Source organism: Leptopilina heterotoma, unplaced genomic scaffold (assembly GCF_015476425.1).
Source record: "Leptopilina heterotoma isolate Lh14 unplaced genomic scaffold, ASM1547642v1 Lhet_97, whole genome shotgun sequence".
Lineage (NCBI taxonomy): Eukaryota > Metazoa > Arthropoda > Insecta > Hymenoptera > Figitidae > Leptopilina > Leptopilina heterotoma.
Window position 1 is genome coordinate 1195464 of NW_025111203.1, and position 26015 is coordinate 1221478.

General features: G+C 26.4%; 1 protein-coding gene across 1 annotated transcript; it reads right to left on the minus strand.

The window, feature by feature from the left end:
- Positions 1–728: 728 nt before the first annotated feature.
- On the minus strand, positions 729–6350 carry LOC122512292 (pancreas transcription factor 1 subunit alpha-like). Its single transcript, XM_043628046.1, has 3 exons — positions 5179–6350; positions 1060–1382; positions 729–964 (listed from the first exon to the last, which is right to left on the minus strand). Exons 1-3 carry the CDS (start codon positions 5460–5462, stop codon positions 825–827), a joined length of 747 nt encoding a protein of 248 aa, XP_043483981.1. The 5' UTR covers positions 5463–6350; the 3' UTR covers positions 729–824.
- Between the last annotated feature and the right edge of the window lie 19665 nt (positions 6351–26015).

Sequence of the window (26015 nt, forward strand, 5' to 3'; positions counted from 1 at the left end):
TTGACAAAAAATTAAAATTATGGAAAATTAGCAAAAATTTAAAAAACCGAATTTCTTAAAATTCACCATTTTTTCTTCTCTTTTATATCATTTAGCTTTATTATTTTTGTGCTCTTTAAAAATACTTTACTGAATTTGTTATCTCCACCCTTTCGTAAAAAATCTAAAATTATGGAAAATTAGCAAAAATTTAAAAAACTGAATTTCTTAAAATTCAACATTTTTCCTTCTTTTTTATGGCATTTAGCTTCATTATTTTTGTGCTCTTTAAAAATAATTCATTTATTTTATAGTATCCACCCTTTGGTAGAAAATCTAAAATTATAGAAAATTATCATAAAAATATTTATTATAAAACATCTCCATTTTTAAAGTCTCTGAACTTCTTTTAATTAAAGAAAACTGAATGAATTGGATAAATAATTATGAATTGCATTATTATTCGACTTTAAAATCTTAATCAGAGACCTTAAAAATACTACTAAACTTGATAGTAATTAATATACTTGTATTTTAACCATAAAATTCTTTTCTGAAAGCAGATTTTTCAAACTGAATAAAACTATAGAAGGTAGATCCATCTACAAAATGTTCATAATACTCAAAACTATTTTTGTTATTCTATTGTTTTTAAAAGTTCTTCTCTCGTTCCTTAATTTTCAATTGACAAATATTTTCTTTGACTAATACTGACCGAATTTAAAAATAAAATTGTAATAAAGGTAGCCAGAATAAATATCTCATTATATGAAGTATATTACATATTTCTTAGGATATGTATAATTAAACATTAATTTATTATCTTTATTGTTGATCACATTTTGTTACTCGTAATTTACATCATATTTCGTCATTCTCGGGTCTTCTGGCGTCCATACTTTAGCAAACATTGTCCCATTGGAAGAGGTTTCCGATTTTCGAGACCAAGAAAGTGAGTGAGATATAAAAGAGTTAACACCACTGCCTGTAAATAAATATTGAAGAATTATTGTAATTATAGTTATTTAAAGTTGTAGGAGAGAAAATTTGAAAGTAATGTTAAAAAATATTGCTTCTTACCTCGAATTATAATTTTTTTAGCATCGTCCCTCAGTGAACATCTTCCCGATAAACTATTATTGCCATTTATTTGTTCATTCCCTTTGTCTGCTCTAACAAGTTCGTTCAGGAAATTAATGTATCCAATTGCAAGTTTTAATGTATCCACCTTGGAAAGTCTTTTCTCATAGGGTAGTGTAGGTATGTGGGCTCGTAATCCTTCAAAAGCGTCATTTATGCTTTGCATGCGTCTCCTTTCTCTGAGATTAGCTGCTTGTCTTTGTTGAATGATTTGTCGAGAACATTTGGCAGAACCCGAATTTCGTCGAATAAGACGTGTTTGTCTAGAAAAGGAAACAATAAATTACTCTGATTTCCATAGTCAACAGGGACTTTAAAAATTAAGAAATTATTAATTTAAAGAATTTTCTAGGTCAATTTCCAATTAATTCTTTAAATTAATATATTAAAAAACTACAAAAGACATTCATCTCATTCAAAAAATTATATTAATCATTATAATTAAGGGTTTAAGAGAAAATTATTTTAAATGTGGGACTTTTATTTTAAAAATTATTATAGTACAGAAATTTTTCAAATTAAGTTAAAAATAGTCAAAAAAGTCATAATGTCAGAGACCTGGTACTATATGAAAATAATTTTTTTGATAACAAATGTTTTTAAAATTAAATAAAACTGTGTTAAAAAAATTGAAAGTAGGATAAACAAAATATAATATGGTTTTTTACTGGGTTTTGACCCTTCCCCCCACTCCTTGTCGTAAATTTTTTACGAACCCTCCCTCCCTTCCCAAAAAACTGTCCACGTAATATATGAACGACCCCTAAACATAATTTTTAAAAAAGACTCGAAAAACCCATAGCGACGGTTGAGAAAAACGCAAGTCCGACGATTGTAGGAGAAATGGAGCATCGTTTCATGTTGTACTTTCAAAGTGGTCACAAGTTTCAGTTTATCAATTTTCCTTTTTACAGGAAAGATATAAAACATATAAAAGTTTACGAAAAATGAGTAAAATTTATGAATTTTAATAATTTCTAAAAATTATAATTATAACTGTACATGAATTTAATTATTTTCTAAAATTTTCATAAGTTTCATTGTCTTTAAGAGTATTCACAATTAACATAAGTAAAATGCCCCTACTTTTTGAGTCTTATTTACCATCCTAAAAAGGTTCATTGAGGGGGTACAAATAAAGTACTTAGAACGAATATACAATCAAATCCACTTTTACCCCATGTTCCTAAATATTTTTCTAATAAAAAAAATTAATAAAATATTCATCAAGTTTGTGTGTATTTGGTGAGAATTGTGAACACTTTTGAAGTTAATGTCAACACCCTTCATTATTAAATAACGGACATTGTCTGAATTACCAACAGATTGTGCGCACAATGCAATAATGAAAATTTTTCTTCATAGCTGGCATTTATAGAACAACAATTTTAATCAATAAAATGTTTTAAAATATCAATTCCACCTTTTCTTATAACGAGAAACTTATTCTCAATTGAAAATTTACTGGGACTCATCTGAATTGAATATTTTTGAATCTTTTCAGAATTTTTAATTCCAAAATAAAAAGAAACTCCAATGAAATTTTTTTTTGCAGAATTCGATTCATTCATTTCGAATGATATTTATTTTCTATAAAAATAATTTTAATTACAGACTTCGCACTCGATAATTAATTTTTAAAAAGTAGCAAAAAGTATCTTTCAAACTAGAAAAAGTACTTAAAAAAGTAGTTATCGAAAAATTAAACTTGACGACTAAAAAAAAATCGTTTTAGACAGTTCACAAAACTGATAAAAATAACATGTTCCATATTTTTTATTTTCCTGACTTTTTCCTAATTTTTAACGAAAATATTTAAATTTTTAAATAATTGCTTTTTTTCGACTAATTTTCGGCAAAATCTAATTTAAATATATTTGAATTCTTGCGAAATTTTTACTATTAATAAAAAGAATTATATTCTTACGAAGATTTTTATAAAATTTTTTTTTAAATAATTGAATTCCTAAAAAGCATTTTATTATTTATCAAAATAATTAAATTCTTGCAAGAGATTTTATTAGAATTTTTTTAAATAATTGAATTTACAAGAAAAAATTTATTACTTTTAAAAATAATTGAATTCTTGTGATGAATATTGTTACTTATGAAAATAATTGAATTTGCAAAGAATTTTACTAAAATACCTAAAAATTATTGAATTTTCCCGTTTATATTGTCAATAAATAAATAATTTAAATGAATTTTCGAGAATAATTTTGTTATTTTTTGACAATAATATTGAATTTTTTAGAAGAATTATTTATGTAAGTAATTGAATTCTTGGGTAGAATTTTATTAAAATCTAAAAGAATAATTAAATTATTTTTAAAAAATTTAATTGAATTCTTGTAAAATATTCTAATATTTTTGTAAATAATTGAATTCTTCCAAAAAAAAAATAAATAATTGATTTTTTCGAGGAATTGAAATTAAAATTTTAAGAACAATTACATTTTATCAGCAATAATTGAAATTCTGCGATGAATTTCATTATTTATGAAAATAATTAAATAGTTGCAAATAATTCTATTAAAATTTTCAAAAATAATTGAATTCTTGTGATAAATATTGTTATTTATGAAAATAATTCAATTTTGCAAAGAATTTTATTAAAGTGCCTCAAAACAATTCAATTTTCGGAAAAGAATTTTATTAAAATCTTAAAAAATAATTGAATTATTTCAAAAAAATGTAAATAAAATTGAATTTAAAATAATTGATTTCTTTCGAACAATTTTTTTTTAAATTTTCAAAAATAATTGAATTCCTGAGACAAATTTTATTATTTATAATAATAATTGAATTGTTGCGAAAAATGTTGAAAAAGAATTGAATTTCTGTGAAAAATTTTGTTATTTTTGAAAATAATTGAATTCTTCATAAAAATTTTATAAACATTGTTTTAAACAATTAATTTTTTGGAAATATAATAAATATTATGAAATTTTATTTTTAAGAATTGAATTTTTGTAGAAAACTTTATTTGTGAAAATAATTGAATTTTTTAATTAACTTGCTTAGAATTTTATAAACATTTTTTTTTTTAAATTTAATTCCATGAAAAATGTTTTTATTAGTGAAAGTTATTGAATTATTGTGAAGAATTGTATACAAATTTTGTTAATTGATTTTTAAAATTTTTTTGAAAATGATATTCTAAATCAATTAAATTTCTGTAAAAATTTTATTATTTATGAAAATTATTGAATTTTGATGAATTTTATCAATTTTTTTTTAAAATAATTGAATTTCGAATATTTCAAAAAATAATTGAATTGTTTTGAAGAATTTGATTATAATTTTAAAAAATATTTTATTGATTTCTAATATTAGCGAATTTAAAGTAGTGGAAATAGTAAAAAAAAAACAGAAATTAAAGCTTTTAGTGGCTGAAATCTAAAAAATGTACCCAAATAGTAGCATAACGTAAAAAAAGTAGAAAATAGTAGGTTTTAGTAGATGAGTGTGAAGCCTGTAATTAATTTTAAAAATAAAGGAAGAACAATTGTAATTAAAAAAAAACGAAGCGAAAAAGTCCGTCAGTCAATTTACTTCGTTAAATATGGCCAAAAGGAAAAAGGTGTCACAATCGGCACTTTTCCCACACTTAAATCTGCCTCCATGATAATTTTTGTAGGTGCTTTAATCGTAGATGATGACCACACTTAAAATTCAATTTTTGTGTATTTTCCACCCCTCATAAATGTATATTTATGTATAATTATTTTCTTACAATTAGTTGCATATGAAAAGAAACTATATTAAACTGTGAAATACTCATATAATGATTGCGTGAAAAACATTTAATCAAATAAATTTATTAAATATTTACTATCTTTACACAATTGTCACTAAACTTTGCTTTTAAATACTCCAAACATTGCAAGTAAATATTTAATAAATCTTTATAGGAACTTTTCGGTGCTCAGGGAGGTCATTTTACCTATGTTTATATTGTGGATACTCTTTCTTTTCCGCATTTACGTGTACCATCAGATTTTTAATTCCATTCTAATCCAGTATTCTTATCGGAAATTATTTCGTATTTATACTTACTCTCTTGAACGATTTTCTTGATCACTGCTGTAAACGCTTTCATTATCACTACTGTTTTCATCATAGAAGTAGAGATCGCTACCACTTGAACTTCCCGTACTCCCTGATGGATAAGAGGATATTTGTGCTGATATTGTAGGAAGAGTTGTCATATTATTGGCATTATAATGTGTCGATAGGCCTGGAATTCCAGTGTTTCCCAAAAAACTATGAGCTTCATAAAAATATTGTCGGTTTATCATATCCAATTCCAAATTATCCACCGAATACATTTTCATATTCATAAATGTAAATTTTTATTTTGAATTTCGTCTCGAAATATTTCCTCTTTCCGCTTCCAATTCTTTCAATTCTTGACGATAATTTTTAAATTATAATTACGACTTAATACTTTGAGTAAAAGTGTATCACATTATCTTACATTTACTTATAGTAGAAACTTATGAATAATGACTGGATTCTCTGACTAGATAGATTTCCAATAATTTTATATTTGTCACATTATTTTTTCATATTTTCGTATTAAAAAAGTTGTACATTCGATGGTTACGGCATTTCTTAATCCGCTTCACCTTCGTATTACCAGTATAAGAATTTGAAACCCTTTAAACGCCATTCAAGCACGTTCTGGTAAATAATCGACACGTGTCGCACGTGTGCCGAAAAATTCCTGTAAATAACAACGCGTGCTGTACACGTGTAGCACTGATTTAAATCAACACTTGATAATTGTTCGCGATTATGGCACTTAAATATTTCTTTCATTCATTAAACCAAAAAGGTAAAGTGTAAAGCGATTTTTAATAATTTTTCCACAACTTCGCAAACAAATTTATTTCATGTCTTATTAACATTATCGACATTTCTTCACTGACATTTTTTTACATTTCTTCACTGACAACATTATTGCAATGTTAATATTTGAGCGAATGATTCCAAATCACGTGATCACGTTATTATTTATTGTACCCACAACAATAAATGTTAATATTTCTTTTAATAAAAATTGTTCTTCTTTCTTCATTTTTTTTACACTAGCAACACAATTTTATTATTTCAATAACCAACGAAAAAGCAGTCGATTCCATTAGCACCGGAAGTATCGCAACATATCCAAAACTAATTATGTGTCTCCCCTCACGACCCCGTTTCAAAAAGTTATGATTGCTCAGGTGGTTTAACTATATACTGAAACTGAATCCAGAATTAAATGGAAACCATGCTGGAGGGGCTGAAAATGAACTTGTACCTGATTCGTCCAATCGGAGGGTTTTGAATGCCAGACGCTCGAGCGTTGTCCTGGATGCAGAACCGCCTTTTTATTGATCTATCAAACAACTATAGAATCGAACTATATATTTTCTATCAGAATGACATTAAAATGATGTATATCGTCATGGAGAGGGGTCATATATTAATGATTAGATGCTATTATTTTTATAATAACTTTTTTATTTCATTAATTATAGACCGTACTATCAAGAGTATTATCAAAATTATGCAATTTTAACTCGTTTTAAGGTTTACTTAAAATAAGAGCAAATAGGATCATAGTTATCAGAATTCAAACATTCTCTTCAAATATTAATACGTGTTTCGGTTTATCGATACTCGTAAATTTCTTCGACATCCTGTTTTATAAAACAGGAAGAAAAGTTGTAATCCTTTCCACACAGGGTACTCATCAATATTGCAAAAATGTACAACAATGAAGTGTTATTTTTAGCCAATAATAGTTTTTCATCCTCCTATAGTTGCTTTCTGAATAAACTGCGAATTTTGTGAAATGATTTGTACAATAATCATAAAGTGCATATTTGATGTGAAAAGGCGCACAATATGAATTAGCCGGTTCATCGATTCGGGCATCACCTGCAGGTACAATTAGGATATGCCTGAAAAAAGAACATCTATTGTCATCCTTAATCCTACAATTTAATCGAAGTTATAACTTTAATTAAGATTAGGTTTTAAAATAGTTATACACTGAGAAAAAAAATTGTAGGTTCAATAGCACCAATGCTATTGAATTCAATTTACATAGAATCTTTAGTTGCGAAGCTCAATAAAGTTGAATTAATTCTTTAAATTTCGACTGTTTTTCAATATTTGACGTGAAAGTTAACTGAACATTGTATTAAAGCGTAAAACTTCTTGAACTCTTTTGCAATGTTCAGTCAACTTTTACGTCAAACATTGAATAACAGCAAACATTTAAAGAACAACTTCAAGTTTCATGAGCTTCGCAACTAAAGATTCTGAAGGTTGCAGTCAAGTTAATTTCAACTTACAGGAAATTTTCCGTGCTGTATGGGTAATTTCTGTATTGGATTAAGTAAATATATATTAAAATATAATAATTCATAATTTACAACTAGAACCATAATGTTTTCTAGTGAAATATTTTGGTTGAGAAATAGGATTGAAATAGGTATTAAAGAGCAAAAATATGTTTATTTCTTAAAACTTTTTTTTTAGAAAAGCAATACACATTTGATAATTCAAACATACATACTATGAATTTAAAATAAAATAGAAGTCAAATTACTAATGCATTTCTTGATATTATAGCATTCTCTTGATAACACTAACTTCTGTAATAATAAAATACAAAACGAATTTGAATCTTATAGTGCAGTTGTGTTATTAAACCAACAGTATTTGCCCACACAGCACTGAAACTTTCCTAAAAATTCATTAAAGATTTTTACTTGCAAACTTCGAAGAACTTACCTGCAAAGTTTAGTGAAAATTGTGTAAAGATTTAAATTTTCCACTCGGAAGGGTTAAATTTCCGCCATATTAAATCCGCTATTTTGAATTTTTTAAATCTGACTCCAAATTCGTAATCAGAAATCCCAATACCACTGGAAAAAGAAGCGTTGTTAAAATATATTCACTAAATTTTAATGAAATAATTAAAATTAAATTAAGTTTGTTACATAACTGTTTTTTATAAACAGTCAGTGTTCTTCATATTGTTTAAAATAAATATTACTACTTATTGGAATTTATTATTTTTTTAATTGTAGCAGCATTCATTTGAAATAGAAAGAAATTTACCGCAAATTAATTGGTTGACTTTTATAAAAGTTACATAAAATTTTCTAAGTGGGACATGTATGTCCCATATTGGTGCTGAGCGCGAATTATAATGTTGACAGGAATATAAATATAAAATACCGCGATTTTGAAAAGAAACAGTAAAAAATTGTTAAAAAATTATATCAGTATTTGCTTATAATTAATCCAAACTTTCATAAAAATTTATTAAAGATTTACTTGCAAGCTTCGGAGTATTTACTTGCAAAGTTTAGTGCCAATTGTGTAAAGATTTAAATGTCCCACTTCAATAAATGTTTATCGTCAAACTTTCCTGAAAATTTATAGCTTGAAACTTTCCTGAATATTTAAATTAAATTTTCGCATATATAGATTTAGGCGAAAATTTTATTTCAATTTTTAGGAAAGTTTCACTTTAAACATTTATTGAAGTGGGACATTTAAATCTTTACACAATTTTCACTAAAATTTGCAAGTAAATTCTTCAAAGTTTGTAAGTAAATCTGTAATAAATTTTTAAGAAAGTTTCGGTTCTGTTTGGGGTTGCTTTGAAAGTGTCTAAGTCACTTTGTAAGTAACTTGTAACTGTAATGAGTTACTTTTTACTTAACTGTAACTTAGATACTTTTTTTAATAAGTAACTTAACCGTAACGAGTTTCTGAAAAAAGTAAATTAAATGGTCAACTTTGGCTCTCTTAATAAATTTTCCGGGTAAATGTTTAAATTCTTTCTTATTTTTAGATAAATTTATAAATGAATTTATTAATTTAAATTCATTTTTAATACGGCTAGACGTGATTAGGAATCCCTATGCTAGAAACGAAACGATTAAAATCTTATCCGTTTTAACGCGACCTTTTCTACACATAAGCGTTTAAGTACTTCTATACCTTATAATACTTTTTAAGCCATCCCCTATATCACTGTATATTCTTATTGTATTCGTTTATAAACCTTACCTACGTTAAAAAAACATGCATTATCGCCACGATCTAATAATTTGATTATAAAGAATCGAATAATTTAACGCTTGATTCAAGCAAAAAGAAACCTAGTAGTTATCAGATGTAACTGATCAGTTTAATCAAAAAATTCATTCCACCTTACATTTATTGGATCTCGCTTGAGGGTATCACAAACTGGATATTTTTATTTTCGAACCGTTTGTAAAAAAATGTTTCTATTTCTTTTCAATTTTTTACAATCTAATCGGTTTACATTGATAGTTCAGCTCTCTCTCTAATCCTTATCAGTATATTTGCTTTTAATTAATCCGAACTTTCCTAAACATTTATTAAAGATTTACTTGCAAACTTCGGAGTATTTACTTGCAAAGTTTAGTGACAATTGTGTAAAGATTTAAATGTCCCATTTCAATAAATGTTTAGCGTGAAACTTTCCTGAACATTTATTGAAGTGGGACATTTAAATCTTTACACAATTGTCACTAAACTTTGCAAGTAAATACTCCGAAGTTTGCAAGTAAATCTTTAATAAATTTTTAGGAAAGTTCGGAATTAATTATAAGCAAATACTGATATACATTATATATAATAATCGTCGTGATTCCAGATTTCCGGATCTCTGTCCACACTTGAAGTTAGTTATAGTTATTCTTTTGTTTTTTATACGTTTTGATAGAAAATAGAAATATACATATACATATACATACATTATAATAATCGTAAGTTTCCTTTCCGTTAGCAAATTATCTGCATTCATTTGTTTGTTTTGAAAATTTAATTTTGTGGGTTAAGTATTGGCATTTTTTATATATTTTTTAATGTCAAACTTTTTAATGTGGAAAATACTTTACTTATTTAATAGTCTCGACTCTTTGGTAAAAAATCTAAAATTATCAAAAATTCGAAAAATTTCAAAAATCCGATTTTTTTAAAATTCAACATTTTTTCCACTCTTTTATGGGATTTAGCTTTATTATTTTTGTGCTTTTGGAAAATACTTTACTTATTAAATTGTCTCGACTCTTTGGTAAAAAATCTAAAATTATCAAAAATTCGAAAAAATTCAAAAATCCGAATTTCTTAAAATTCAACATTTTTTCCTCTCTTTTATGGGATTTAGCTTCATTATTTTTGTGCTTTTGGAAAATACTTTACTTATTGAATTGTCTCGACTCTTTAGTAAAAAATCTAAAATTATCAAAAATTCGAAAAATTTCAAAAATCCGTTTTTCTTAAAATTCAACATTTTTTCCTCTCTTTTATGGGATTTAGCTTCATTATTTTTGTGCTTTTGGAAAATACTTTACTTATTTAATAGTCTCGAATCTTTGGTAAAAAATCTAAAATTATCAAAAATTCGAAAAATTCAAAAATCCGATTTTCTTAAAATTCAACATTTTTTCTTCTTTTTTATGGAATTTAGCTTCATTATTTTTGTGCTTTTGGAAAATACTTTACTTATTAAATTGTCTCGACTCTGTAGTAAAAAATCTAAAATTATCAAAAATTCGAAAAATTTCAAAAATCCGTTTTTCTTAAAATTCAACATTTTTTCCTCTCTTTTATGGGATTTAGCTTCATTATTTTTGTGCTTTTGGAAAATACTTTACTTATTAAATTGTCTCGACTCTTTAGTAAAAAATCTAAAATTATCAAAAATTCGAAAAATTTCAAAAATCCGTTTTTCTTAAAATTCAACATTTTTTCTTCTTTTTTATGGAATTTAGCTTCATTATTTTTGTGCTTTTGGAAAATACTTTACTTATTTAATAGTCTCGAATCTTTGGTAAAAAATCTAAAATTATCAAAAATTCGAAAAAATTCAAAAATCCGATTTTCTTAAAATTCAACATTTTTTCCTCTCATTTATGGAAATTAGCTTCATTATTTTTGTGCTTTCGGAAAATACTTTACTTATTTAATAGTCTCGACTCTTTGGTAACAAATCTAAAATTATCGAAAATTATCAAAAATTCAAAAATCCGATTTTCTTAAAATTCACCATTTTTTCTTCTCTTTTACGGGATTTAGCTTCATTATTTTTGTGCTTTTGGAAAATACTTTACTTATTTAATAGTCTCGACTCTTTGGTAACAAATCTAAAATTATCGAAAATTATCAAAAATTATTAAAATTATTAAAATTATTATTTTATAATTTATAATTATTAAAATTTATAAATTTATAATTATTAAAATTATTAAAAATTATTAAATTGTTCTTATTTCCCTTGAAATAAGAGTGGTTTACAAAAGAAACAGAGATTCACTATTTCGATTTAGACAAGTTTAATATTCTTTATTAAGTAAAATTATATTAGAATGGCAAAGTACAAATAATTGTTTTAAATAATTAATTCGAATTCTAACGCACTTAGGCAACACACAAATACTCTTCTCGATCGACTTCTCACATCAACTCTTCTACGTCTCTCTCACGTCTCTCTCACTCTGATACAATTATATTGGGAAATTTTTACATGCCGCCGTATGCCACTGTTGACCAATATTTTGACATGTGTCAAGTTTTAGAGGAAATGGCATTTATTTATCCTTCAGCGAAAATTATAGTTTTGGGTGATTTCAATATGCCTTATGCAATATGGAATCAGTCACGTGATGATAACCCATGTTGTTCACCCAAACCTGGTTCTCTTAATTTACATTGTCAGATCATTAACACAGTAAGTGATACCTTGGACTTTCTTAATCTTGTGCAGATTAATAATAACACTAATACTCATGGATCTCTATTGGATCTGATTTTTATAAATTTTTCTGACTCCAAGAATTTTGGAGTAAACTTGACAAGTGATAGTCTACTTCCGGTTGACATCTTTCACCCCCCTTTATTATTTGATTATAAGCCTCAACTTACAGATGTTCCTGAATTTCGTGAAAGATCTCTTAAATATGACTTTTTAAACGCTAATGTTTTTGCTATTAATGAATATCTAAAAAGTGTTGATTGGTCTAATTGCTTATTGGGTTGTGATATTGAGAATGCAGTTGACATTTTTTATAATCATGTTTATTTTGCTATTGAACTTTTTGTTCCTGTTAAAGCTACAAATACTTCACATTATCCACCTTGGTTTAATAGTGAATTAAAGAAATTAACACAAGATAAAAAAATTGCTCATTTACATTATAAGAAAAATAATAGCTTTTCAAATTACCAGTTATTTTCTACATTACGAACTCAATGCAAATCTCTCTCAACATTTTATTATAATGCTTATATTCGTAAAAGCGAACAATCTATTGTTAATTGTCCTAAAAACTTTTGGAAATTTATCAAATCTAAACAGAGCGACCGCTGCATTCCAAACTGTATGACACTTGACGGTGATGTTGCGACTGATCGTGATAATATAAGTACTTTTTTCGCAACCTATTTTGAATCGGTTTACGAAGCTTATGATAGTAATGTTGTTACTACTCCTTTTCAAGTGCACGATTCCGTTTGTCTTAATTCTTTTCATATTAACAAAAGTGACATAGCTGAGAAAATATTGTCTTGCAATGTGAATGTTGGTGCTGGTCCTGATGGTATCCCTCCTGCTTTGATTAAGTCGTGCTGCTCTTCTCTAGTCGAACCCTTATATATACTTTTTACTAGGTCCGTGCGGGAATGCATTTTTCCAAAACAGTGGAAAATAGGAATAGTCGTTCCTGTATTTAAAGATAAATCAAAAAATGATGTTAAAAACTATAGACCAATTACTATTCTCAGCACAATCCCCAAGATTTTTGAGAGCATTATCTATGATGAACTTTATCTATCTGTTTCCGGAGTGATTATTGACGAGCAGCACGGATTTCTTAGGGGTAGATCAGCTTCTACTAATCTTGGTATTTTTTATGAAAGTTTGGTTTCTGCAGTCGAGAGTGGTCATCAGGTTGACGCTGTCTACGCGGACTTTGCTAAGGCATTCGATAAGATTGATCATGAAATTCTTCTTAAAAAGCTAAAATTACTGGGCATTGGTCCTAATATTGTTTCTTGGTTTCGAAGCTACTTAATTGCCAATTGCCTATGTGTCCGTGTGGATGGTGTTTACTCTGAGATGTTTACGGCAACTTCTGGTGTCCCCCAAGGATCTCACCTGGGTCCCTTATTATTTCTTTTATTCATTAATGACATAAATTCTGCGTTTAAATTCTGTTCTTTTTTACTTTTTGCCGATGATCTGAAATTATATATGACTATTGGTTCTCATGATGATTTTATAAATTTTCAGTCTGACTTAGATCGTCTACATCAATGGTGTATTAGTAGTAAATTTCATTTTAATATTAATAAATGTTCTGTGATTTCTTTTTCTAAGAAAAAAGTTACTATTAAACATGATTACAAGCTTGATAATTTCTCTTTAACTCGAGTGACCCAGGTGAGAGATCTGGGAGTTGTCTTCAGTGATGATTTGACCTTCTCTAACCATATTACTGTTGTTGTAAACAAGGCTGTTCGATTATTGGGTTTCATTATACGAAATGCATCGGATTTTAGAAGTTTGGTTTCCCTTAAAGTTCTATATTATTCCTTTGTTTTATCAATCCTTGAATTTGCTTCTGTGATATGGTCTCCTTTTTACCTCATTCACATTGTTAGACTTGAAAGAGTTCAAAATCGTTTTTTGCGCTTTGTTGCTAGGCAACTTGGTATTGGTTACGATTTTTTTCCCATAACTATGATGCTTTACGTTCGCAGTTAAAAATTCCTAAGGTGCACACAAGGTTTCGATATAATGACTTGCTTTTTTTGTTTAAAATTATAAACGGCATCGTGTACTGTCCTAGAATTCTCTCTCAGGTTAATTTTTATACTCCGGTTAGAGTCTTAAGAGGCTATAATTTGTTTTATATTAAAAAACATAGAACAAATTATGGGAAGAATTCTATTATTACTAGACTCTGTAGGCAAGCGAATCTTTGTCCTAGTAGCCTTGACTTTTTTGATATTAAAATGGAGAGATTTGTCGCCGCTTTACGAGCAATTGTTTTAAATGAAAATTTTTAATTACAATTTTCTGTTCTGGCCGATGTTTAATTTTTAGTTTCTAGATTTTACTTATATGACGGGTTCCACGTCAAGTGACCCAGGTCAAAAATTTACATGGAATATTTGAAAAATTTGTAGTTTCTGTAAAACAAAACGAAAATACGTTTTCTATTTTGGGTTTTGCTGCTGTTTTTCAACACTTTCTAATAGTGTGAACAAATGTAGAGAAAAAAAATTATTTGACCTTGAAAAATTAAATTAAAAAATAAAATTTCATTTTTTTATCAAATGGGCAGTTTTTATTTTTTTTTAAAAAATTTTATCATAAAGGTGAGGTTTTTTCCTAAAAAAAATGTATAGGTCAAAACGTGGGACAAGAACTTTTAACTGGTCAAATTAAGCATTTACTTCTGCCGTGCACCGTCCCACAGTGGAATTTTTTTTACAATTTACTATTAAAAAATGTCTATAGCTTACAATTTTTAACCGATTTGAGTGTTCTTTGTCTTAAATTAAAGGGGAATAAATTCTTAAGACATCCTTCGAGGCCGATTTTGGAGATTTTAATTATTTATAATTTTTTTTAAATCAAAGTTAACAAATTAATACACTTTTTTAAAAAAGGAGGTTTATTTTCTTATTCCGTTGATGCACATGATCTAAATAAATTTAAATTCATCCAATATGACCACCAGATAATAAATAAAGCATAAAATAATTTATTTCAATTGTTATAAACAATATATAGCCCAACAACGAGCAGGGGCGGTGGATTGCAGAAGTAAATGTTTATTTTGACCAGTTAAAAGTTCTTGTCCCACGTTTTGACCTATACATTTTTTTTAGGAAAAAACCTCACCTTAATGATAAAAATTTTTTTTTAAAAATAAAAACTGTCCATTTGATGAAAAAATGAAATTTTATTTTTTAGTTTAATTTTTCAAGGTCAAACATTTTTTTTCTATACATTTGTTTACACCGTTAGAAAGTGTTGAAAAACAGCAGAAAAACCCAAAATAGAAAACGTATTTTCGTTTTGTTTTAAAGAAATTACAAATTTTTCAAATATTCCATGTTCGACCAAAAATTTAAACTTTGACCCCCTCCAGTTTTTATATTTGTTTAAATAAATTAATAATATTTGGTATCTTTAATTGTATCTAATAGGACTACTGTTTTTGCAAAATTTTTACCCGATCCCAAACATTTAAAATTTTGACCTGGGTCACTTAACGTGGAACCCGTCATATGTATATTATATTATGTAAAGAGTATTTTTCACCCGTTTATCTACCAAATAAAATAAAAAAAAATTCAAAAATCCGATTTTCTTAAAATTCAACATTTTATCCTCTCGTTTATGGGAATTAGCTTCATTATTTTTGTGCTTTTGGAAAATACTTTACTTATTTAATAGTCTCGACTCTTTGGTAAAAAATCTAAAATTATCAAAAATTCGAAAAAATTCAAAAATCCGTTTTTCTTAAAATTCAACATTTTTTCTTCTTTTTTATGGGATTTAGCTTCATTATTTTTGTGCTTTTGGAAAATACTTTACTTATCAAATTGTCTTGACTCTTTGGTAAAAAATCTAAAATTATCGAAAATTACACGGAAAAAAAAAGTTCGAAGATTATTCGGGAACTTCGTTCTTAACTCTTGGATACGGCGGGTAGTTCACAGAGAACTAAAGGTTGCCTCGTTTAAATATGTCATTTACTATTTCTCTACAAATTATAACTATTTCACCACTTCTCGGCAAACTGTTCTTGAAAAAGTCGGGAACTGTTCAAGAAAATCGAAAAGTTAGGCGAATGCAAGAAAAAATGGATTCTGCTTCCCCCCTCCCACTTCCCCTCCTTGACACGTCCGCACACACACACACACACATTTATCCTTGAAGGTCACATAACACTTTTTATTTTTTATTAAGTTTCTGAAATAGAAAAAACCATATGAGAGAAAAATCGACGGCGGCTGGAACAGAACTCGCGTACCCGAGGAATAGAAGTCCGGCGTCTTATCCACGTGAGCTAAACAGGAGCGTTAAATACCTCAGCATAAAATAAATATATAAGGCACGCAAGTCTTACTGACGTTGAGACTGGTGCGCACAGTTTCTGCGCACCAAGATTCCTTGACGAGTTCCCGAAAATTTCAGAAACAGTTGCGGCCAGTGCCATGGACTTTACATGAGAAAGAAATGAAAAAAAGACTATTGGACTATTTACAGCGTTTTCTAATACAGTTCCCGAATTTCTTTCAAACATTCATTGATTACCATTGAATGTTCGACGCTAGTTCAGAGCTGTTACCACGTATCCAAGAGTTAGGAAATAATTCCTGAAATATCTGGGAACTTTTTTTTTCCGTGTATCAAAAATTCAAAAATCCGAATTTTTTAAAATTCAACATTTTTTCCTCTCTTTTATAGGATTTAGCTTCATTATTTTTGTGCTTTTGGAAAATACTTTACTTATTAAATTGTCTTGACTCTTTGGTAACAAATCTAAAATTATCGAAAATTATCAAAAATTCAAAAATCCGTTTTTCTTAAAATTCAACATTTTTTCTTCTTTTTTATGGGATTTAGCTTCATTATTTTTGTGCTTTTGGAAAATACTTTACTTATTAAATTGTCTTGACTCTTTGGTAACAAATCTAAAATTATCAAAAATTCGAAAAAATTCAAAAATTTGATTTTCTTAAAATTTAACATTTTTTCTTCTTTTTTATGAGATTTAGCTTCATTATTTTTGTGCTTTTAGAAAATACTTTACTTATTAAATTGTCTCGACTCTTTGGTAACAAATCTAAAATTATCAAAAATTCGAAAAAATTAAAAAATTTGATTTTCTTAAAATTCAACATTTTTTCTTCTCTTTTATGGGATTTAGCTTCATTATTTTTGTGCTTTTGGAAAATACTTTACATATTTAATAGTCTCGACTCTTTGGTAAAAAATCTAAAATTATCAAAAATTCGAAAAATTTCAAAAATCCGTTTTTCTTAAAATTCAACATTTTTTCTTCTCTTTTATAGAATTTAGCTTCATTATTTTTGTGCTTTTGGAAAATACTTTACTTATTTAATAGTCTCGACTCTTTGGTAAAAAATCTAAAATTATCAAAAATTCGAAAAATTTCAAAAATCCGTTTTTCTTAAAATTCAACATTTTTTCTTCTCTTTTATAGAATTTAGCTTCATTATTTTTGTGCTTTTGGAAAATACTTTACTTATTTAAAAGTCTCGACTCTTTGGTAAAAAATCTAAAATTATCAAAAATTCCAAAAAATTCAAAAATCCGATTTTCTTAAAATTCAACATTTTTTCTTCTCTTTTATGGGATTTAGCTTCATTATTTTTGTGCTTTTGGAAAATACTTTACTTATTAAATTGTCTCGACTCTTTGGTAACAAATCTAAAATTATCAAAAATTCGAAAAAATTCAAAAATTTGATTTTCTTAAAATTCAACATTTTTTCTCCTCTTTTATGGGATTTAGCTTCATTATTTTTGTGCTTTTAGAAAATACTTTACTTATTAAATTGTCTCGACTCTTTGGTAACAAATCTAAAATTATCAAAAATTCAAAAATTTGATTTTCTTAAAATTCAACATTTTTTCTTCTTTTTTATGGGATTTTGCTTCATTATTTTTGTGCTTTTGGAAAATACTTTACATATTTAATAGTCTCGACTCTTTGGTAAAAAATCTAAAATTATCAAAAATTCGAAAAAATTCAAAAATTTGATTTTCTTAAAATTCAACATTTTTTCTCCTCTTTTATGGGATTTAGCTTCATTATTTTTGTGCTTTTAGAAAATACTTTACTTATTAAATTGTCTCGACTCTTTGGTAACAAATCTAAAATTATCAAAAATTCAAAAATTTGATTTTCTTAAAATTCAACATTTTTTCTTCTTTTTTATGGGATTTTGCTTCATTATTTTTGTGCTTTTGGAAAATACTTTACATATTTAATAGTCTCGACTCTTTGGTAAAAAATCTAAAATTATCAAAAATTCGAAAAAATTCAAAAATCCGTTTTTCTTAAAATTCAACATTTTTTCCTCTCTTTTATAGGATTTAGCTTCATTATTTTTGTGCTTTTGGAAAATACTTTACATATTTAATAGTCTCGAATCTTTGGTAAAAAATCTAAAATTATCAAAAATTCGAAAGAATTCAAAAATTTGATTTTCTTAAAATTCAACATTTTTTCTTCTCTTTTATGGGATTTAGCTTCATTATTTTTGTGCTTTTGGAAAATACTTTACATATTTAATAGTCTCGACTCTTTGGTAAAAAATCTAAAATTATCAAAAATTCGAAAAATTTCAAAAATCCGTTTTTCTTAAAATTCAACATTTTTTCTTCTTTTTTATGGGATTTAGCTTAATTATTTTTGTGCTTTTGGAAAATACTTTACTTATTAAATTGTCTTGACTCTTTGGTAACAAATCTAATGATAAATCGTCCAAACGCCCATCCTGCCGGAAGGACGTTCCGAAAAAAAGGCTTTTAAAAAAAGGGAATTCAACTTTTCTTTTCTGGCATTCCTTGGGATTAAAGTAGACGAAAAGACGAAAAAATCCATATTTTTTATTTTTTAAAATAATAATATTAAACCATTTTTCAAATCCTTCAAACTTGCTATGTTTCTAAACAGTGAAAAAAACATTTTTTCGTAAATTTAATGTAAAATCCCCAAAAATCAATATTTTTTGACCGGACAAGTCTCTTTCTCTTCAGAAACGTTCAAAGAATGAAACCTAATTTTTTAATTAAAAAAAAATTCATTTTTAATATTTTTCAGTATATTTGAGTAATACTCAGGCGCGAGTCCCTTCGAAATTGCTCTATAAAATTAATATGGAAGCAGATAAATATAAAACTAAATATATCGTTGGAAAGGTAATGAAACAAGCTTTCAAATGATGTAAATATCGAGTCTTTAAATTTATAAACCTGGGCTAGGTAGTCTCTTGAATAAAGCGAAAAGCGTCCTGCCGGCAGGACCGGGCTTCGTCATTCTGTGACTAAAAATTATGTGAATTTTTGGAACATGTAACTTCTTCAAACTACCCAGCCCTTAGTTTTGAACTTACAAGCTCGATATTTATATGCGCTGAAAGCTTGATTCGTTACCTTTCCAATGATATATTTCATTTTTTATTTATCTGAATCCATGTTAGTTTTCTTTAGTGATTTCGGAGGGACTCACCTGAGTCTTTTTCGTCCTGCCGGAAGGATGTTGGACGATCTATCACTAAAATTATCGAAAATTATCAAAAATTCAAAAATCCGTTTTTCTTAAAATTCAACATTTTTTCTTCTCTTTTATAGAATTTAGCTTCATTATTTTTGTGCTTTTGGAAAATACTTTACTTATTTAATAGTCTCGACTCTTTGGTAAAAAATCTAAAATTATCAAAAATTCGAAAAAATTCAAAAATCCGATTTTCTTAAAATTCAACATTTTTTCTTCTCTTTTATGGGATTTAGCTTCATTATTTTTGTGCTTTTGGAAAATACTTTACATATTTAATAGTCTCGACTCTTTGGTAAAAAAATCTAAAATTATCAAAAATTCGAAAAATTTCAAAAATCCGTTTTTCTTAAAATTCAACATTTTTTCTTCTTTTTTATGGGATTTAGCTTAATTATTTTTGTGCTTTTGGAAAATACTTTACTTATTAAATTGTCTTGACTCTTTGGTAACAAATCTAAAATTATCGAAAATTATCAAAAATTCAAAAATCCGATTTTCTTAAAATTCAACATTTTTTCTTCTCTTTTACGGGATTTAGCTTCATTATTTTTGTGCTTTTGGAAAATACTTTACTCATTAAATTGTCTCGACTCTTTGGTAAAAAATCTAAAATTATCAAAAATTCGAAAAAATTCAAAAATCCGATTTTCTTAAAATTCAACATTTTTTCTTCTCTTTTATGGGATTTAGCTTCATTATTTTTGTGCTTTTGGAAAATACTTTACTTATTAAATTGTCTCGACTCTTTGGAAAAAAATAAAAAATTATTAAAAATTATCAAAAATCGAATTTCTTAAAATTCAACATTTTTTCTTCTCTTTTATGCCATTTAGTTTTATTATTATTTGAATTTTTATTCAAGAGAAAAAATGGAAAACTGAAAAAATTTAGAAACTTTTACAAATTCCAGGCCTTTTCCATGATTTCCCTGATTTTCAGATTCTGTAGGAACCCTGCTTTTGTCTGACTTTCTTCTAAATTATCGAATTCAGTGATTTCTGGGGTGAATTTGGTTAAGTTGTAAAATGATTAATTTCTATTTGAATTCGTTTTTTTTTTGAATGTAGAAAATCTGATGTTAATTTAATTCTTTTTTCGTTATGCACGGCAAAAAATATTTAGCTGGATGAACTACAGATTTCATTTTAGTAGCGAAATTATTCAGTGCTTTAATTAATACTTTCGTTATTCTAGAGAAACTTATCGCTATTTCAAGTAAAACTTTTTTCAGTGTGTAATAATTATTATTTCTTTAAAAAGTATTTAATTTAAAATGGCTTTATAAAATAAGCAATGCAAAATATGACCCAGATACTAATTGTAATTGTTCTAGCCATAGTTTAAGTCTAGTAATGTAAATTCTATTTAAATTGAGACCATTGAGTGAAATTATTTGAATTTTAGTTAGTTAAATCTCTTTGTTAGGTTATACAAATAATTATTTCTTTAAAATTTTTTAAATTGTTTAAAATAAGCAGCCCCATACAACATTCCCGCGCGCTTGCGCGCGGATAGTTTGGCTAGTTTTTAATAATTTTTAATGTTATTTTTTGAAAGCGGTATTTTATAATTATTAATTTATTTCTGTCAGCATTATAATTCGCCCTCAGCACCGTAGTGCTCAAACCGTTTTGGCCAATTTATGTCCAAAGTAAGTAATATTAAGGAACATGTTAAATTTTATTAAATTTAAAAAATAATAAATTTTATTATTATTAATGTTCTGTATTTATCCCTTTCGTGCCTCCGGGACATATATGTCCCACTTAGAAAATTTTATGTAATTCTTATAAAAGTCAACCAATTAATTTGCGGTAAATTCCTTTCTATTCCGAATGGCCTCTACTACAATTAAAAAAATAATAAATTACAAAAAATAATAATATTTATTTTAAACAATATGAAGAACATTGACTGTTTGTGGAAAAAACAGTTATGTAATAAACTAATTATTTAATTAACATTTAGTGAATATATTTTAACAACACTTCGTTTTCCTGTATTATTGGGGTCGCTGATTACAAATTTGGAGTCAGATTTTAAAAAATCAAAATAGCGGATTTCACATGGCGGAAATTTAACACTTCTGAGCCTCCGGGACATATATGTCCCACTTAAAGAATCTGACATAATTCTTATAAATTTGAACCAACTAACAATTAATTTAGCTTGTTTTAATCTCGAACGTTACTACTATTTGTAAAAAAATAAAAAATTACATAGTACGATTATAATTATTATAATATTATAAACAAAAGGTAAAATATTTATAAGAAAAAAGCGAAATCTATTTTTTCAATGTTTCCTAAAATTCGCTTAAAACTTCTTACTCAGGGGTTTTCGGGGTCGCTGATTACGAATCTAAAGTCAGATTTTCAAAATTCAAAATGGTGGATATTTTGTTTCAAATCTGCTCAAATTCGCTTGAAACTTATTATTCGGGAGTTTTCGGGATCACTATTTTTAATTTTTTTAATCTGACTTCAGATTCCTAATCAGTAACCCCGAAAACCCCCGAGTAACAAGTTTTATGTAAATTTGAGCAATTTTGAAAAAAATGTCCGCCATATTGGATCCGACATTTTGTATTTTCAAAATTTTAAAAATTTGACTTCAGATTCGTAATCAGCGACCCCAAAAACCCGAGTAACATGTTTCAACAAAATCCAATCTCTGGGTTTCTCGGGGGCACGAAAGGATTAATGTAATCGTTGAAACAATTAAAATTTTCTATTTATTTTAAATATAATATTAGTGATGAAGGACAATTAATAGATGGAAACTATAGTAATTATTGACGAAGAATAGCTGATACATTATTCTTAATTTTATAATCTTAATTAATTTACAATAATACTTATAAATGTTAGATTTGTGTGTTATGGAGAGAATGCAAACTATATTAAAGGTGAATAAAAATATGTTAGTTGTTTTTTTTCAGTCCGTTACAATTGTTCCTGTTAAATTAGGAATTATTTGATCAGTTCTACTTCCTTTGAAACTCTATTGATATTTCACGCCCATGATGATTGTACTAATTCAGATAAGCGGTTTTTGAGTACCCAAAAGGGAGGATAAGGGCTTTTCTGATGGAATCTCACCCCAATGCATCAAACACCCCAACTCATCAAGCAGCACCCTACGGATAAGTGATTTTCTATGGTGAACCCCTACGTAACATCATCGAGTGCAACACCTGGTCTAATGACACTTTTCAACTATATAAATATACTCTTCTCTATCTTTTCTGTGTCTACTAATTTTCAGAAGGGTGTGAAAACAACTTACAGATATATTTTTAAACTACATATAATGATATATTTTCATGTGTACGAAAATTGTATTCAAAGTACATGGATGTAAAATTACAATTATGTATTTTGACAAATATGTAGTTCAAAAGTTATCATATCGAAATTTCTTTTTATATCAAAAGAAAACAGGTGGAAAAAGTACCATTCAGTTGTATTCATTATATTTCTAATAGAAAACCGTTACTCTCTAAATTTGAATTAGTTACTAGTCCGTTGTTAGTTTTTGAAAATTTAATATGGCGGGCCAGATTTTCAAAAATTGCTTGAATTTGCTTCAAAATTGTTACTCGGGAGTTTTTGGGGTCGTAATTACGAATCAGATGACAGATTTAGAAAAATTTTTTAATTCAAAATGGCAGATTTAATACGAATTCATCTTTGACAGTTAAGAAAAACGACAGCCATATTGGATTAGCCATTTTGAATTTTATAAATTTTGAAAATCTGACATCAAATTCGTAATCAGCGACACTGAAAACTCCAAATAGCAATTTTTTTAAATCTAGTCAGCCATATTGGATCAGCCATTTTGAATTTTGAAAATTTTGAAAATCTGCCATCGGATTCGTAATCAGCGACTCCAAAAACCACTGAGTAACAATATTGAAGCAAATTTAATCAATTTTCGAAAAACAAAATTTCTATAAAAATAATTGCTAACTCTTACCATTTTTGAAGAAAAATGCAAAAAAAACTAGATTTTTTGAAAACACAAGTTTAAATAAATTTTTCATTTTAACTTGCTCTAAAACTTAATTCTTATTCTAAACTTATTCTAAACCATATATTCTGTTTAAAGTAAAATTTTTACTACTTAAAATTTCGCGTTAATTTAAAATCGTAATTTATTAAATCAGCTATATGAAAATTCTGTCTAATAAATGTTTAACAAATAATTTTTATGGGATATTCTAACTTCTAATTTTTCACAGAATTTTTCAATTTTTAAAATTTTTTTAAAAATTTTTTTTAAAAAATAGTGTAAAAAACTACAATGTTTCTCTATTATATCATAAGAATCTTTAAATTTTGTTTGCAATCTGAGTTGCAAAATATAATCACTCTATAAATAATCGTATTTTAACATATTAAGGGAAGGGTACACCAATATTTTTAAATATACATCAAGGTCGATTTTTTTACAAAAGGCTTTTATTTATTTTTTATTTATTTATAAACATTGAAAAAAGCATTTTTTTAATAAAAATAGTCCCCATTTTTCTAACATAATAATTTTGAGTTATTAATTTTTTTTTAAATGATGCAAAAATTTGTTATATATGAAAAATGGTTTTTACTTTTACAAAAAACTTTAAAAATTTTAGTCCGAGTTGACGTGGTTTGACAGAACTTGTATTAATATTAAAAAGTGCAGTAAAATGACTGGTACTATGACAAAAATTTTTAGTTATGATATTTTTTTCATTTTTGAAATTTTATGTGAACAGCTTAATATCTGTATATATTTTAATCAACCACTTCTTAGCGGGAGGGTCCATTCACGAATGATATGTGCTATATATTTTAGGAAATTTATAATTCCCTTCTCCCTTCGTGTTATTTTTCTTTTGTATTTATATTATACAGTTATAATATAGAGCGTGTTACTTCGCTCAGACCCCTCTTATATATCCCGCAAACTATAACGTGTAATATATGGATGAACCCCTAATATTATTTAACATAAGTTTCATTGTTTTCCTGAACGGAAAAAAGAAAATGGTATTTTAATTAATACTAATACAAGTCCTGACAATAATGACTATTTTTAGCAATTATTGGAAGTATTATTTTATTGTCAAGTCACTTATGGAAAAAAAAATTCCCATGTATAATAAATTAATATTCATTATATAGAAAATTGCTTGGTATAAATAATTAAGTAATATTGATTTAAATGCAAATGAAGCAACATACTGGTCTTATGTAAAATAGCAAATTATTAGCTGTTATAACGGTTATTTCGCAATTTTTTTAAAAATTCTCTATATTCAAGTAAAAAGTCAATATTTAATGAATTGATCTTTAGGACTGTATATTATAATTATAGTTGTTTCGAAATTGTCAAAAATGTAGAGTGTGACGTTTGCAGAACGCATTTTCAAATTCATAAGCCATAACTTTAACCCTCCAACTCTATAGCAGAAGGGTGGGAATGTCAACTAGTATCCACTGGAACATATTGTAACAAGTTATTTATATGATTATTTGAGAATTTTTTTCAAACCTATTTATTAATAGGTATAGTTTCAAATGGTAGTTTTTTTTAAGAAATAGAATTTAAATTTAACGTCTATGTCGAATAGCCAGTTAACGTCTTAAATATAAAATACATTGTTATAGAAATAATTTATTAAGAGTTTTTTTTATAATTTTTTTAATTCAATTTCCAGGCCTTGCACTCATTTAATAAAACATACTATTTACTACTTTGTTTTACGATTTGCCATTATTTGGATACTTTTTTTTATTTGTTACACTAAAAGCTACTTTTTTCCATGTTTGAGAATTTACACTACTTTAAATTTGTTAACAGTTGGAGTAAAAAAATTATTTAAAAATATTTTATAGGAAAAAATTTTAAAAATTTAATTATAATTCTTTAAAACGATTCAATTATTTTCAACAATTTTTCGTGATTCAATGATTTTTAATATCTATTTTTTTACATTCTTCTCAAGAATGCAATTATATTTTAAAAACTTTATTAAAGTTCAGTGACAAAAATTCAATTATTTTCATAAAAATAATTATTTTTCAATTCAATTAAATTAAATATTTAACCAATTTATTATACAATTCTTCACAATAATTCAATTACTTTCACTAATATAATAACATTTTTTATGGAAATTCAATTTTTAAAAAAAATTGTTTATAAAAAAATTCTAAGCAAGAATTCAATTATTTTCAAAAATAATAAAACTCATCAAAGAATTTCTTTTATTTTTAATACTATTTTAAATTAATTAATCAAAAAATTCAATTATTTTCACAAATAACAAAATTTTTCACAGAAATTCAATTCTTTTTAAACATTTTAATAAAATTTTTCTCAAAAATTCAATTATTTTCATAAATAATAAAATTCATCGCAGGATTTTAATTATTTTTAATACAATTTTACAGGAATTGCTAAAAAAACCAATTATTTAAAAAAATTGTTTTTTTTAAATTCTTTGGAGGAATTTAATTATTTACAAAAATATTATAAT